Source organism: Volvox carteri, assembly GCF_000143455.1.
Source record: "Volvox carteri f. nagariensis unplaced genomic scaffold VOLCAscaffold_25, whole genome shotgun sequence".
Classification (NCBI taxonomy): Eukaryota; Viridiplantae; Chlorophyta; class Chlorophyceae; order Chlamydomonadales; family Volvocaceae; genus Volvox; species Volvox carteri.
In genome coordinates, this window is record NW_003307568.1 from 528,520 (window position 1) to 544,506 (window position 15,987).

General features: G+C 55.8%; 2 protein-coding genes across 2 annotated transcripts in view; one reads left to right on the plus strand and one right to left on the minus strand.

Moving 5' to 3' along the window:
• Window positions 1-3,212, minus strand: part of VOLCADRAFT_92257 (uncharacterized protein) — a gene marked incomplete at both ends in the record, with an annotated part of 7,010 nt that extends 3,798 nt beyond the window's left edge. Inside the window, 5 exons of the mRNA XM_002951726.1 lie at window positions 223-413; window positions 849-902; window positions 1,707-1,833; window positions 2,307-2,709; window positions 2,887-3,212. Coding sequence (XP_002951772.1) covers window positions 223-413; window positions 849-902; window positions 1,707-1,833; window positions 2,307-2,709; window positions 2,887-3,212 — 1,101 coding nt within the window. The remainder of the gene's footprint in view (window positions 1-222; window positions 414-848; window positions 903-1,706; window positions 1,834-2,306; window positions 2,710-2,886) is intronic.
• Window positions 3,213-3,620: 408 nt separating this feature from the next.
• The window catches only part of VOLCADRAFT_105192 (uncharacterized protein), a gene marked incomplete at its 5' end in the record, with an annotated part of 19,275 nt that continues 6,908 nt past the window's right edge, over window positions 3,621-15,987 (plus strand). Inside the window, 21 exons of the mRNA XM_002951630.1 lie at window positions 3,621-4,121; window positions 4,514-4,549; window positions 5,066-5,162; window positions 5,765-5,876; window positions 6,202-6,246; window positions 6,645-6,749; window positions 7,253-7,336; window positions 7,696-7,885; window positions 8,281-8,348; window positions 8,856-8,949; window positions 9,229-9,285; window positions 9,651-9,794; window positions 10,127-10,181; window positions 11,590-11,685; window positions 11,868-12,460; window positions 13,087-13,131; window positions 13,763-13,897; window positions 14,031-14,046; window positions 14,359-14,505; window positions 14,859-15,087; window positions 15,731-15,947. Of these exons, the coding sequence (XP_002951676.1) occupies window positions 3,621-4,121; window positions 4,514-4,549; window positions 5,066-5,162; window positions 5,765-5,876; window positions 6,202-6,246; window positions 6,645-6,749; window positions 7,253-7,336; window positions 7,696-7,885; window positions 8,281-8,348; window positions 8,856-8,949; window positions 9,229-9,285; window positions 9,651-9,794; window positions 10,127-10,181; window positions 11,590-11,685; window positions 11,868-12,460; window positions 13,087-13,131; window positions 13,763-13,897; window positions 14,031-14,046; window positions 14,359-14,505; window positions 14,859-15,087; window positions 15,731-15,947 (3,066 nt within the window). The remainder of the gene's footprint in view (window positions 4,122-4,513; window positions 4,550-5,065; window positions 5,163-5,764; window positions 5,877-6,201; window positions 6,247-6,644; window positions 6,750-7,252; window positions 7,337-7,695; window positions 7,886-8,280; window positions 8,349-8,855; window positions 8,950-9,228; window positions 9,286-9,650; window positions 9,795-10,126; window positions 10,182-11,589; window positions 11,686-11,867; window positions 12,461-13,086; window positions 13,132-13,762; window positions 13,898-14,030; window positions 14,047-14,358; window positions 14,506-14,858; window positions 15,088-15,730; window positions 15,948-15,987) is intronic.

Sequence of the window (15,987 nt, forward strand, 5' to 3'; positions counted from 1 at the left end):
CATACATACATACATACATACATATACATATACATACATATATACATACATATATACATACATACATGCATACATACATACACATACATACATACGGATTAGGGTGCCCCTCTAGCAGGGGAGAGCAGGGACTGCCCCGGGAAAGGGGGCCGCTGGCGAAGTTAACCACCCTGTAACAACATACATACATACACACAGCCATTCACCCTCCCATTCACCCACCTTGACCAGCAGTCTCTTCATCATGATGGTGTACAGGGCGTACAGCGCCGCCGCAATGAGCGTCAGTGCGTCCCCAAACAGCGGGTTGGATCCGCCACCGCCAAACCCGCCGCCATCTTTACTGCTGCTGCCGCCGCTGCTACTGCCGCTATCTTCGTTCCGCTTATCGCCCAAGGCGACTAATGTCGTACCTGCGTACCAAAGTAATGAACGTTTACAAAACATCATTAGGCAGCGCCATTGCGAGTGTTGGAGCGAGGGGTCAATGAAAAACATTAAACATCGCTCGAGTATTTCAGTTGTGTTGTGTAACTGAAAAGCGGTACGAGCTGTAACACACTGCCCCCCTCGCCCTCCGCCTTCCCCAACCCATATCGTCACCGCTGCCCTCACTCCACGCGGAAAATCTCACACGAAGACATCAGACACCCAATACACGCACACGCAATACACGCACACGCAATACACGCACACGCGATACACGCACGAACCCCCCCAACCCCCCCCCACACACACCTGTCCATCGTGTCCGTCCTCGCGGCTAAGATCATCAAAACACAAACACACACAAAAACAAACATACATGCATACATGCATACATACACACACGCCAGTTCACCACGTACCTGCCATAGCCGCCACCACGCTGGCAAACCGCAGCGCGCTGCCAACCTCCTGGCCTGCAAGGGGAAGGGTGCGAGGGAGGGGTGTGAGGTTGGAGCCCTTCTGGGAGAGCTTGGGGAGGGCATACCAAATCACACGAGGTGTCGGTTATGGTTATGGTTATGGCGATGACGCAAGCAGCAGTTGTGCCTGTAACGGACAAACAGGCACGTGGCATGGACTGTGGTGGCTGTTGTTGTGACTGTCTCAATCACTCACCCGACCCATCGTTAAACACCATTACCCCCACATCAGTCCCCTCAGGGCTCCCTCATCCCATCCCTCCCCTAACACCAACCGCCCCCGCCCCCCTACGACCCCTCTTCCAGCCCAACACACCGCCGCCCGACTCCGTCTGCCCTTCTCCCTTCTCCCCGTCTGTCCGTCTGTCTGTCTGCCCTTCTCCCCGTCTGTCTGTCTGTCCGTCTGTTTGTCTGTCTGTCTCTCTGACGCCGAGTTTTCCCCTCTCCAGCATCCCTTCGCCGAGGGAGGGCCGGAATCGACCCTACTGGGCGACAGAAACCCTAACCCGCCCTCCCACATCACGGGCGGCAACGACCCAGCCGCCCTTGAACAGCGGCTCGTTTGTTCGCCTTTCAGCCCTGGCACGCACAGATACGTATCTAAATGTAAAATCATAACTTTAGTAATTCGTTTACTATACAATCAGTGAAGTAGCTACAATATTTCATAGTATTTACAACTTTGTTTTTTTAATATAACAGTTATAACTTATTATAGTAGCCCTCTCCTCCTCATGCAACCCCCCACCCCCTCCTCCTCCTCTTCCCCCCCCCTTCCGGGTGGTCGGTGGTCCCCACCTAACGCCAAGCTGCCGAGGTAAACGAACAGTGACGAGCAGGACGACAGTACGGTGTTGGAGGTGACGGAGGTGAACTCCAGGGAGGCCGTGAAGGCCAGCTGGGCGGCAAACCAGACCGGGGCCACCTGACACGTCAGAGCGGGTGGGGCCCGGGTTTGGGGTAAGGGGTAAGGGGGGAAGAAGCCGGGGGGAGATAGTACTGTGCGAAAAACACATGCTAAATCATCACACAGAGGATTAGGACCGGCGATACGATACAAAGGACTTTTGATCCAAGTCCGGATCTGCTGTACGGCAACAGCCATAATACGACAACAAATAAACTCCCAGCAGGTTCCCAGAGGTATTAAAATGGGTGAGGCGATGAATTATGAAGTTACCAAAATCTAGTACTTGGCTTAAATTACCCGTAATCGGCCTCGTTGGCACTAGCACCAACAACCTAACCAACGCCTCACTGTCATAATCACCACCAAAAACCACCTCGTACACACACACACACACACACGCGCGCGCGCGCGCAGCATTCCCTTCATCGCGGCTCAGATAATGAAAAACCACATACAGCCCCGGGAGTGCTGGCCGTCGCTGGACTTACCACAAACGCAGCCCGCACAATCTGGGAGGTCTCCACCTCCCCGCCTTCGGTGCCGCCCTCGCCGCCGTCAGCCTCACCACCCGGCAGCGCCACCGCCGGTGTGCCCAACCCCGCTGCCGTGTCGCCTCCACCACCACCGTGAGCCGGAAGCTTGTGGCTGTGTAGCAGCGGCTGACGCTCCGCGCCCCTGCCGGCGCGAGCCGCCGCCAATGCAGCTGAGTCAGTGCCGCCGCTGCCGCCGCCGTCACCACCGCCGCCGCCACCACCACGTCCTGCACGACTGCGCCCAAGCGTTCCTGCCTCTGCATCCGAGCCGTCGATGCCGTCTTCTTCGCTGACGTCATCAGCCTCTCCTGCCGTACTGTCGTTATTTGCTGCCGCCGTCGCAGCGGCAGCTACAGCTCTACGGGGTGTAGCGCGCAGTGGGGGAAAAACGGGGGGGTTGCGGGGGGAGCCTTTGGCTTGGGGGCGGGCGGGTTATTGCAAAGGAGGGCAGGTTGAATAAGGATGAGACAAGGGCATTCCATAAGTGAGCGGGTGTGAAACCCAAAATTTGGATTTGTTTTTGGCAGGCACCAACCTGCGTCTGGGGTGCAGGCAACCGGTGGCATGTTCCAAGGCAACGTCGACGTATGAGGGAGCCTTGCGCTGACGGGTTCTCGGCCTGTGGCTTCGAGGCGCACGAGCGACACGTCCCTCGTACCGTGCTCGCTTGCGGGCAAAATGCCCAACGGGTAAGTAGATCATCAGCGTTGACGAACATATCAGCGTTAACAGCCAGGGCTCCAATGCTGGCTGCTCTTGCTCCCCCCGCGATACAAGCGCCTGGGTTATGAACGATGCTCCGATCCATGAAGCTGATGTGATAAAAAGGAAGAGCAGCCCCAACGCTTTGCTGGAAATCATTGAACGAGCCCCAACGCAACAGTTCGCAGTTGACGCTAAACGTTATGAGTCCATCCTGACATAAAATTTCATACAGTAAGCAGCGAACTGGGTCCCAGAGCTATTGTTTAGGCGCCAGGCGCGTAACTGCAATTGATCACTTTTTAAGTCGTTTGTCGTCCTTCGCCCATCATTTCATTTCGACCCATTCCTCTCGTCACTTACTAACAATATATTTAGACATATATTTATATGTAAGATGAATAATGATTTTGACGAACCAGACACGAGCCAGTGACAGTTGCGACGTCCTCCGATGCCGCGCTACATCGCATCCTAACTCTTAGCAAATTGAAAATCCTATATGTGGTTTATTGAATTTATCATGAATCTTGTTCAATTGCACCGTAAACGCTTTAGGTGTACAACATGAAATGGTCCCTTCTCGTCGCGTTGCTCATTGTCCTCGCCTGCACTCCAAATATAACATCGGCGTATTGGGATTTGAACGCGGCAGAGAGTGGCCTCGAGACCGCGCTCCAAGTCGCCCTCGTGCCGGACCATCTCCAGGCCACGGATGACGGCCCCCAGCTGAACCCCAACACCACGGCACTCCTGCACGCTCTGCTGGAATCTATTGGCACGACCCATGTGGTGGCGCACTGGCAGGGCGACCCCACCGCAATTGAAGCCCTGCAGGAGCTCATCCGCAGCGGCAGGGAAGCCGGTTTCCTCCCGCCAGCGCAATCCCCTCTAACGCAGGAGCACCGCCGCCGCCACCGCCGCCACCAGCATCGACGGCAGCTACAGAATCAGTATCACTCGCGCCGACTGGGAGAGCGGCCTGAGGGGCTATCCTCCTGGCTGGCGGCGGCGGAGCGCTACGTGGGCGCGGTGCCGGAGGGCCACAGCTACCCGCTACTGCGACGGGTGGTGACAGCGATGCTGCTACAGGCCTGGATCGCAGCGGGAAAGACCTGGGGCCAGGCGAGTCCGCCGCATGCAAAAAAAGGGGAAGTCGATTACGTGTCGGGCGTCTTGTAAATAATTTGCCGAGAAAGGAACAGTGTCTATCCTTTGGCATGAGCTTCACACGTTCGTGGTTCGTCTTCCCCCCCAACACACTTTTGGGCAGTTGTCTGAGTTAGCTCTCTCCCCCTCCACTCACCTCGCGAGCGCTCTTCTTAGCCATCGGGGCCATTTCCGTGCCGGGCGGTGTCGCGCCCAGCCTCCGACCGCGCCGCTCATTAAGTACACCCCCCACCCCACCCCTCTCTTTTCCGTTGCGCTCCTATCCCCCGTCTCCTGCCCGCGCCAAACAGCTAGATGACGCAGCAGCTATGCGCATCCTGATGAAGGTACGGGTAAGGGATCGTTTTTCTCGAGGTCCACCGCCAAATTGTCTTTCTTCGTTGTCCCTTAAGGCATTGTGGGTCTCCGTGAAGCTCGATCTCGCAATCTGGTCCAATCAAATCTTGTCTGTTTGAGCTGTTAGAGTAACTCCATATAGTGCGATTCTATAATATTCTTATCACAAGTTATCAGATCTCCAAGATTTACTCTTATTTTTTAGTTACAATACATATTTACAACTTGATTTGGTCCGGATAATTGCCAAGCCCGCCTTTGTGATTGCGATTCAGCTGTCAGCGTTCCTAATGTGCATTAGCGATAGGAACGGCTGGGAAAGGCACATGTCAAGACGCTCCTTAATCGCGTTCCGTACACATTCCGTACTCCTGTACGTCCTGTGCTCCTCCTACCACTACAACACGACGTGCGTTCGTCTGTCTCTGCATGTCGGTGCGGTGCTGATGTCGATGATGATGATGGTGCTGGTGCTGGTGCTGGTCCGGTGTACGGCAACGACGCAGCTGTACGACCTGCACGCCGCCAGTGCCGTACGGAAATCAGCGGTCGAGTACTACCACTTTTCGAAGGCGGCAGGAACGAGCGTGTGCGTCACTTCTGGTGCGAGTGGCCGTACGGATTTCTCACCGGTTTTAGAGCTTTTCCTTTTTGAGTTTTAGAGGGCGATGTATTACACGGATGCAGGTGAAGGGGGGAGACAGCGCCCGTCAGGGCCGAGCTATGTTTGGGCGGGAAACGAACGCTCTCTCAGCTTCCTCTTGTGCAGCAATATGAAGAGCCACACAAGCCATGAAACCGCGATTTGATTCAATCTGCGGGGTTGAAGAGTATGGCATAGGCAGTCCATGTAAGGCTTATGACGTGCCTTTCATGGGCGGTCGAAATGGGGAGGATGCCGTTGAGCACATTGAACTCCTTCCAGCTCGATGCTTGTGTTGGAAAGGAATAATATGAGGTGTAACACACACGAACACGAACACATAGACGAACAAACACACACACACACATACACACGAACACACACAAACACCACACCACACATACACATACACACGAACACACACACATACAATTATTATCAACATGAGGTGGGAAACGCAAAGCGAGTGTGCATTGATGACGTGACCATGTATGGCAGGTTTGGGTTGTTCATTTTGTGTCTCCGCGGCCTCTGTATGTCTTTGTTGATGATGTTTTCGCAGCTGAAGTCGGTTGTACGACGTTTTCCGTAGAGGAGCAGTACACTTGCTTGATTCCCGAGTTCAACGACGGACCCCGCTGGATCAATCGTAAGGCCTACAACGCCAGATGCAGGTTTGTGCTTCTGTCTGTTCAAGTAAAACTGGGCCAGGAGAACTACATCATTTTACAGTTGAAGAAGATAACATAAGAGAAAATCATTACATGCAGAACTTTACGGAAGACGACATACCCACCGACACACCCACCGACGTACCCACCGACACAACCGGTCACTAAGTCACTGCTCCTTTCCTTTTGTATCCCGCCGCCCTCCAGGTGCTGATGTGTGTTGTGTCTCCGACCGCCACTCTTCCCCTGCGGCCCCCACTCTTTCCCTGGCAGCAGCTTCATTCGTTCGTGGTTCATCTTTCCCCCCTCGCCCTTTTTCCCCCTCCAGGCGTGCGCTCCCCAATTTCAGCCGGTGCGAGTCCAAGCTGTATACGTAAGTACGTTCCGACAGCGCATTACAGCTTACTTCACATCTCACCATGTCCGGATGCATCTCATCTCTCACACATCACGCTCTCTGGTGGGGCCCTGCTCACTCCCCCGTCTGGGAGCTGTCCTCCGGGGAACAAAGGAGGCCGCGTCGACATATGACTGTTGGGCTTTTTTTTCCTGGCTTCCCTCTCTTTTTACACCCTTCCCCCCGTCCCCTTACAGCACCTTCTTGCGTCCCGGCCCCCCCCCCCCGGGGGATTTTTTGCGGAGGTGGTCCTTTTGGATTGTGGTCATGTTTGGATCGTTTGAGCGCGCAAACGCCCGTTGGCGGCACAGCCCAACCCAAATCCCTGTAAAAACACGCACTTGTGCACACCGCCTACCCTTGCACACACGCAGCCAGCTGGCCAAGTGGGGCATGCGTTACGGCTCCCGGTCCTTGTGGCTGAGCTGCGAGCAGCGCTCTGCACGGCTTGATGAGCGGGGCTTTACCTTCTATGCGAGGTGCATACACGCGCGCGTGCGCGTGCGCGTTTGTGTGTGTGTATGTGTGTGATTACGTTTTTTTTTGAACAGCTGGACAGCGAGAAGAGTAGTTAGGCAAACCAATGGCAAGGGCAGTGTGGAGTACGTGACGTTGGGGATGCTCCGGGCTAATTGCAGATTCAAGACGGAACATCGCCCATGTCACAAATGTATGTGTGTGTGCCGAGTGTTGCTGTTTATGACAAAACGCGGGGGAGGTTGCGTGTGTAGTGGTTGGGCAGTTGCCGGGGTGTTTGGGGCATGTTGTGTGTATGTATGTGTGTGGTTGTGGGGGTGGGCAAGGGGGGAAAGAGATGGCATGTTGCTCAAGGGAAGGTGGGGCAGTGCTTTTTGTGTCTGTGTACGGGCGAGGGAGTTGTGACCCTCACTCTTCCGCATCGGCGCATTGTTCTCATAACCCAACAATTCCACAGTTACCCCAACCACCAACCGCCACAACCGCTGACGCCCTAAACCCCCAGTGAATACACGCTACGCGGTCGCGGCGGCAACGTGACCTCTCCCCCTGCCTTGTGCAGCAACTTTCTTAACCTCGCAGTGCTAAGGTACGGACAGGTCGGCTGACTAACAGACAGACGAACAGGGCAGGCAAGCAGATGGGCAAAAGCAAACAGGCAGAAGACAAACAGACGAGCACGGCAGATAAACAGATGGGCAAGCAGCCAGACAGACAGACATGCAGGAAGACAGATATGCCATCAGGCCATCACGCACACGAGCGCATGTCCTGTCGTGTATACACACATACATACGTACCTACATAATTGATGCAGCTCCCGCCGTTGTGGGGGACGATGTCCCTTACTACACGGAGGCCAGCAACCGAAGCATGTTATCGTCCTTCGGTTGACGGCACCGGTGGTCCGACCACCCTAACCCTAACCCTGACACGTGTCCCCCTCAGGGATCCCCAGCAGCGCTTAGTGAGCCACATGAGGTTCATTGTACGGACGACGTACGACTGGCTAGGGGAGCATACGGCGCAGTACATGCGGAGCATGACGCTGGCGGACTGGCGGCGACTGCTGCCGGCAGCTTTAGACAACTACTATGTCCGAGCGCTGCTTGGGGAGAAGGGTTTTTACGTGCGGACGGTGCGTGAATGCGTGAGCATGCTTAGGTGCTTAGGTTAGGCACTACTGGTGGAGCACGCACTAATGCCCCCGGGAGATCCCGGGATCGAGACCTGTCAGGGTCGATAATTCTTCCGGTGGTGAAAGGTAGAGTGCCCGTAGTCGATGGACGGTGGTGACTTGGGATAAAGTTAACCTGCACGCCGACCAGGAATAGAGTTGGGCCGCCGTCGATCCGGCAGATTCCATTGGATGTTGGCGGTGGGTGCGGAACCTGAGCGATCCACTGAGAAGTTGACTAGGTGACTAGATGAGGGTGCCCCGAAATGCCGGGGAAGGCAGGGTTTCGCCGGGTAGAGGCCACGGGTGAAGATATGCCCCCCTGTTCCACACATAATACATACATACACACACAGGCGTGGCTCAGTCCATTTAAGCACGTGTGCAGGATTCTTCCAGGTGAATGGATCCAGTTGGATAAGAAGTGAGCATCGTCTTGGTGCTTTCCTTTTCATACTGATTCGATTGTCACATCAAATAGGACAAAACGTATATCCATTTGCTTTTTGGTTTATCCTCGTTCCTCAGGGCGCCCTGAACGCCTCCGAGCATTTGCCGGCGGCCCGGAGCGTGCTGGCCGCGCTGGACGTCCTACTGGTGTTGGAGGTGATTCAGGACTGGACCGCAGGACTGATTGTGTGCTGTGCGGCGACAAGAAGCTGCTCGCACGTCTCTCGCCTGGAGCCATCTACGTTGCATTTATGGAAACAGTTCGCCGCGAACTCCTTTCCAACTAACAATAGAGGCAGCAAAACCAACGGCAAAACTCCATGCTTGGCATTTGGGGTTCGTACAGTTGGTCCTTTGGTTTGTCGTACCTCCTGTCTGTCTGTACCGGCCTTTCTGTTGTCTACTTGTTGGCCTGTGCGTGCGTGCGTACATCAATCAACCCATTCGTCCACCACACCAACCATGTCTGTCTGTCTGTCAGTACGGCTATCCGTTTGGCCAACCCCCAGGATTCGGAGCAGCTGCTGCAACTGGGACACACGTGGGGTTTGGGCTGGAACAGGACGTTCCTCCAGGTGAGTGGGGTACTGTGTTCATGGCAATTGCTGCGGTTGTGTACGGCTTCGTTGACGGTTGGAACGGTTGGCTCATGGACATTCCGGACCGCATCTGGGCCTCCTCCTCCTAGGTCCTTCCTGTGGTTGAGTCCAACACCGGGAGGGGGGATCAGGCGGGGCCATCCAACATGCGCGCCTGTAGAACATGAGCCCCTGTAATGAGCTGCGTAATTCGTTTGAATGTCTGTTATTGCCATCAACGGCCAACCGAAACGCTGTCAACCGCCGTGGGTGCAGTCCGAGGGCCGGAGCAGCAGCCACATGAGTCGCGAGGCGGCCCGAATTGCAGACAAGGTCTGTGTTAATTGGGGGCAAGTGAGGGAGGAGACGAGGAAAGGGGCCGACGGTGGTTGGTGGAGAGGGAAAGATATCGCCGTGGTGCAATGCGGGGCGAGGAAAGGGGTGGTGATACGGTGGTAGTTAAACGCAGCACGCACATCCTGTGTTGTGTGTGGCGTGTGGCCAAAAAGAGACCCTTTGACTTCATCATCAGCAACCGGCAGCACTGAAGCACGCTGAAAAAAAGTGCGCTCTGCGCAGCAGAGACTGCGCTACCGTTATTTCTTTGCGGTGTGTAAAGAATGTGTCCTGCCGTGCTACATTGCACGAAAGTGTACGGTGACGTGCGTAAAGTGTGAGTTTTGTTCTGTATGCAACAGGTGGTACCCAGGGGCGCAGCCTTGAAAGAGCTCGTGGCCGCTAACAGCCTCGACGAGCAACTGTACGAATATGCCGTATTGCTGTCGCGGCTGGATGCGGTGGTGTGGGCCGCCGCGGAGGAGGCCGAAGTACCGCTCCCGATGGTGAGTTCAGTTCATGCTGCTGTCGAGGGGGGTATAGGTATACGGAAGTAGCTGCAGTACATAGACAATTTCTTTTGACCGAAGTACCATCGGCAGCAGTGATGGCAGAGTACGGTTCCCCCTCCAATGATACCAGAAAGCCATTCTTTCCAAGAATATAGCCCATGTTACTTTGCCTGCTTCCCGTCATGACAGAACCAGCAGCCGCCCCTAGAGTGCATACAATTTCTGTGTGCAATTCCGATGGGGCGATGTTGCCAATCGATGCCCCACCGACAGCTACCATTTAACACCTGATAATGGTTGGCGGTTGGTTGTGCCCCATCACGCAGGCAACGATGATTGTCGACGACAGCAGGGACATGTCTAAGAACTCACTAGATGGCAGTGGGGGCGGGTGTGGTTACATTGCAGCCAAGCTGCCGAAGCCCGTCGCTCCGCCGCTGGCCCCGGAATATGCGAAGTAACAAAATGCATTTATTGGCCACGTGGTGGGCCTTAAGCGGCCGTAACGGTCACGGAGAGGTCAACCTTTCCGATTTGGAGATTCCAAATTTGGCACATCCTGGGCCCTTCTTGCCATCCTTATCCTGGGGGTGGTCACATTTCTATCCTTTTTATTCCCTACTCTTTGCCATCAGTATCCTGGGCCCGACCTTCTGCCGCATCCTGACCGCTCTGCGACCTTTCTGTGTATGCTGGACGGTTTACCTCAGTGCCGATCGGCACTTTTCTGTGACGTAACACGAAACGTCGCCATATGATACTACAGGCCATCTTTGCAGGACTTCGGGACGTCGAAGAATAATGATACAGAAACATAATAATATATCAGATAGTAATATGAATGTGCCCGAAGGAAGCAAAGCACCTTGGAGTTTGGTGGTTGTCCCGATGTACGAAATCAGTGGCCGCTCTAGTGGCACCTTAGTGCGCCCTCTGCGGAGTGTGGCCACACGGCAACACCATTAGTACGCAACTGGTTCCGCAACTATAAGAAGGATGTAGTCTGCTACTACCAGGTTGTATGGGTACGCTTACCCATCCTGGTCACAACTCCATATCGAAAGCTTCCTGCACCTTGTTTTAGAATCTGACGACATCTATATCCCGAAATCAATTATAGCTGCACACCTCTATCTCAAATGTAAACGTGTTGACATCTTTCTGGACGTGAGGTGGTCCATGGCGGTTTTGTACCCACGATGGCTGAATCTTCTCCAGTGCACATTCATAGCTCACAGCTCCTCTGCTTCCTATTACCTCAAAGGCATACCTGCAACCATTACAAGGCTATCTGGAGGACCGGGCCCATGGGTCTGTGTCAAGCTAAGCAACGCCGCCAACTCCAGCGCACACGGAGACGAAAGCAGACCCGCCACAGGAGAGCAGCGGCACTATGCGCACTCCGCCGAAACGAATATCAGCAGCTGCAGTCGGCTCTTTCCATCCGTCATTCGCAGAAACCAAACCGACCCCCAGGGGCCCAACTTGCAAGGTCTTCCCCCTCCGTACCCTGCATCTCAAACCCCACACGTTCAAGGCCCCCCAGCTGCTGACCTGAAAACCCCCTTTCATATTCTGCCCCGTCCTTCGCCTCCTCCATTATTTTCATCCTCGAGGTCACAGCATCCATGGCTGCAGCGCCTCCAGAAGCATCTAGCGCCATTACAGCCCTGCCAGCCGCCGTGCCTGTCCCACGTAACACTCATTCCCCCCGGGCTGTCATATGGAAGCGCAGCTGCTGCTCCATCGCCAGTGCCGGCTCCAGCTGCTGGCACCTCTTCTCCCGCAGTGCCGCCGCCTGCAGCAGCACTGCTGCTGGTGCACCCGCGCTATCGAGGCGTGGAGGACCGAGAGGAAGCCCTGCGGCTTGCTGAGAGCCTAACTGGTGCGCCTGTATGTATGTGGTACTGTGGTATGAAGTACAGTTGAGCTGTGCGTGCTCTTTGAGGCGTGATGGATGCTCCCTCGCCTCATTCGCCTCACAGAAACTTACATACGTACATACATACTTACATACATACATACTTACATACATACATACGTACATACATACATACTCACACGCAGGTCAGCCCTGTCCCTTTTTGGAGGTGGGTGGCGCCCGACTGAGACCCCGTCGCTCCAGGGAGACCACCACCACCACCACCGTGTCATCGTCCTTATCACCCCCTGGCGCGGCGCTCCGGCGACCGGCGGTCTCGGGCCTGCGTGCCACTTACTTTGGCTCCGGAACCATGAACGAGCTGGCACGCCAGCTGGACGCGCTGGAGGCGGCAGAAGCTGGACCTGGATCCAGATCTCCATCCGGTTCTGGAATCGGAGGAGGAGGAAAACCTGGATCCACCAGGTCCATCAAAAGGCAGCAGCGCCAACAACCCGAGCAACAGCTGCGGCAGCATCAAGAGGTGGCGGAGGGGAGCAGCCTTGACAGAGCAGCTGTGGAGCTGTCACAGGGCGCCCAGGTGGTAGAGGCGCTAGGGGACGCATTAGAGGTTGATGTTGGTGGTGGCGACAGCGGTGGTGGTGGTGGTGGTGGTGGTGGTGGTGGTGAGGCAGCACTCCAGGGGCAGGAGCATGGGGGCGGCGTCAGCGGCAGCGCCGGCATCGGTGACGGCCTCCGCACCCCGGTCTTTATCAACGAGGTTCTGACAGCCCTACAGGTAACCGGTGCACCCAGGGTAAAGAGAAAGAGCTACTGGGGGGAGAAAGCTATTCCCCCAATGAACAGATGCGCTGTGATGAGAAGGAAGAGGCACGAGGTTGGCACACGAAAATAACTTGGCTGTCTGCTCAGCATACTGGTTGTTGTGTATGGCCCGAGGGTGCTGGAGGACGAAATCCCATTGGCATTGGCCCCGCCGCATTGGCCAAAGTTGAGCTGCAGCAAATTCAATGCGGTCGGCGACAATAAGGCTTCACGGCGTAGAAGTGCGTTCCACTCTTGATTCCGTGTCCCACGACCCACATCGCCCAACACGGCCCCGGAGAACCACAGGGGATGTCCTCCCCACGCGCTGTTGTGTTGCGGCTCCTTCATTTCACCATTTTACAACACGTCGGCAGTTGTCGCGTTAATGTTCTACTCTTGTGCGTATATGTACGATTGCCCCTTCCTTAGTGCTTATTGCCCTTACGAGAGGATACCACTTTACACAGACACAAACTGTCTTCCTCGCGCTTTCCCCCGGGGAACTATTTCCCCTTTCCCGTGCCCCAGCAACACACCCATACACATACACATACACATACACGCACACACCTCAACGCCTCCAACCAACCCCCACAGGAGCGCAACATCGAGCTGGCTCTGGGTCGGCCCGTGGTGGATCGAGTGGGCCTTATCCTCAGGCTGTTTGCCCAGCGGGCCCACACGCGGGAGGCTCGACTGCAGGCGGGTCAATATGCCGCCGGCTACTCCCCCGCTGCCGGCCAGCCCCCCCCCCCGGGTTTCTAGGGGGAGGAGCAACAGTCCACCATGTTTGTTGGATAAAACAACAGCTCGAATACACCCGGCGAAGAGGGTTTTAGGGTTTTAAGGGTTTAGCTGTTTTTCAGCTGGTGTAAGAGTTTTAGCCAAGAAACTCGGAGCCGCACCGAAAGGCAGTAGGGGGAGGTCTGTGGTGAAAAGGCGGAGCTGCTGGGAAGCTTTGAAGCGCACAACCTTGCATTGCACACCTTGCTTTCCGTTTTCCAACGTAAGCGGTGTTTGCCTGTCGAAGTTTGAACCTCATCACAACTACCACAACCACCTTGCGAACCAATGTCACACTTTCGGCTCTAATGCTCGCTCTCCTGAGCCACCATCATCATCATCATCATCATCATCATCATCATCATCATCATCATCATCATCATCAGGCATCACCAGTTTTCATTTTTTCTCCTTTCCATAGTCTTGTAGCGTGAACCCATCCGGTTTCCTCACCCTCCGCCCATGTTTGGCACACGAAACTGTGCGGCAGGTCGAACTGGCGTCTCTGTCGTACATGCTGCCTCGGCTAGTGCGCATGCGCGGGGCTGACGGGCGGCGAGGCGCGTTCGGCGTGGGCGCTGGCTGGGGCGGCATCATGTCCGACATGGGCCCGGCACCTCAGGTGGTCAGTGCCAGGCAGCGGGGGACAACTGGGGCAGGTGAGGGGTTTCCCGGGGTTTGTACGGCTTTCGTTGTACGGCGGGGTTGTGGCCAGTCCCACACCGCATGCCGTCTTTATTGTCCCGTCTCCCTTGCAGTCGAGGCCGCCGCCGGGTGGGTGTATACCCCCACGACACACTTATCCGCTTTCCGTAGCCCCTTTTGGTAGCCCCTTTTGGTAGCCCCTTTGTCAGGTTCGATTGCGGGTCGATGGGATTCGCATTCAGACCGCCCCTGACCTCATTTCTTGGCATGTGCAATGCGTACGTGTATACGGTGTATGTATTGACATATATGTATGGGTGTATGTATTGATGTGTGTATCTATGTATGTATTGACGTATGTATTGACGTATGTATTGATGTATGTATTGGTGTGTGTATTGGTGTGTGTATTGATGTCTGCTGCTTTTATTCCGTCCTCAGGCGGCCTGGGCGGCGGTGGAGGCAGTGGCGACCCCGAGCTGAGGCAGCAGCGCTTCCGCATCAAGCAGCGCCTGTCCACTCTGAGGGCGGAGCTCAAGGCGGTGGCGGCGTCGCGGGGGGTGCAGCGCCAGGGCCGCAGAGCGGCAGGTGAGTGCGGTGTGACCCATGGGTCATCTGAAATGGTTTGCGGCTGTTTATTACTTGGTTGATACGCCGGGGTATCTCGAACCTTCTTATGCATGGCGATTTCATGTTGTGTTTTCTGGACATCGTCGGGACGAGTGGTTTGGCTTGTATGTGTACGTGTTCAGTTTCGGGTTATGTGGTGTACAGGAATGTGGTTGTGGCGGTTGTGTACGAGCGTGGCGTTTGATCTGCTGATACTGGGTTGGTTCTGCTCCTGCGCACCGGTCAGCACTCCATCAAACCGCCAGGGAAAGTCATTATGGGTCGTGACACTAGGCTTTCAACCACCAACCACCACCAACCACCAACCGCAGGTCTGCCAACCGTTGCCATTGTCGGTTACACCAACGTGGGCAAGACCAGCCTGGCGGGCGCGATGTGCTCCAGGGACGCTGGACTGCCGCCGCCAACCGATATGCTGTTCGCCACGCTGGACCCCGCAGTTCGTCGGGTGTGGCTGCCGACCCGTGGGTCACACGTGGCAGTGTCGGACACGGTGGGCTTCATTCGGGATCTGCCGGTGGGCCTGGTGGCCGCGTTCAGGTAGGAGGGGGTGGGGTGGGGTGGGGTGGGGTGGGGTGGGGTGGGGTGGGGTGGGGTGGGGTGGGGTGGGGTGGGGTGGGGTGCGCTCTCTTACGTTTTGCCTGTTGCGTGTATGTTAGGAGAAGGGATACCGCATCAGACGTTAGAAGGCATTTCTAACAGTATGCGAAAGGCAGCATATAATATGGATAATAGTGATCATGACGTTTTACGTACGGTTCTCACTGTGTGTGTAGTGCGTGCGTGTGTGTGTAGTGCGTGCGTGCGTGCGTGTGTGTGTATGTGTGTGTGTGTGTATGTGTGTGTGTGTGCATGTGTGTGTGTGTGTGTGTGTGTGTTCTCTAGTAGCCCCTCGTCGGCTTCTCGGGGCTCGAGCCAGGCATGTCAAACTCATGAACGCGGTGTTTCCAAGTACGGAGGTGGGCGACCCTCTGGAGGAGGAGTAGGGCTTCTACAGCTGCAGCGGCTGCACCCCTTGGTGATGGACCTGATACACAACAGCCTGGCACAACGCGGCAACTCGAAAACATGTTCATGTCCACGGCGGGTTTTTGTGTCCGCAACCCATTCCCCCTAGCCCCCGTCCATCATCTGTGCTGCGTCGTTACCCCCCTGACCCCCGTTCTCGCCTTGGTGGCCTCAGGGCGACGCTGGAGGAGGTGGTGGCCGCTGATATGCTGCTCCACGTACTGGACGCGTCGAGCCCAAATGTCGCCCAACAACGCGATACCGTACTTGCCGTACTGAGGCAGCTGGGTGTGAGCGAGAAGGTGCTGACCTGCCGTACAATCGAGGTTTGGAACAAGGTCGACCTCTTGTGTCAACAACGCAGCGGCAGCGGCCTCGGGCTGGGTGAAGAGGTACGGCAGCGGTGTAGCAGCAGCACGGCTGGCGGCGGCG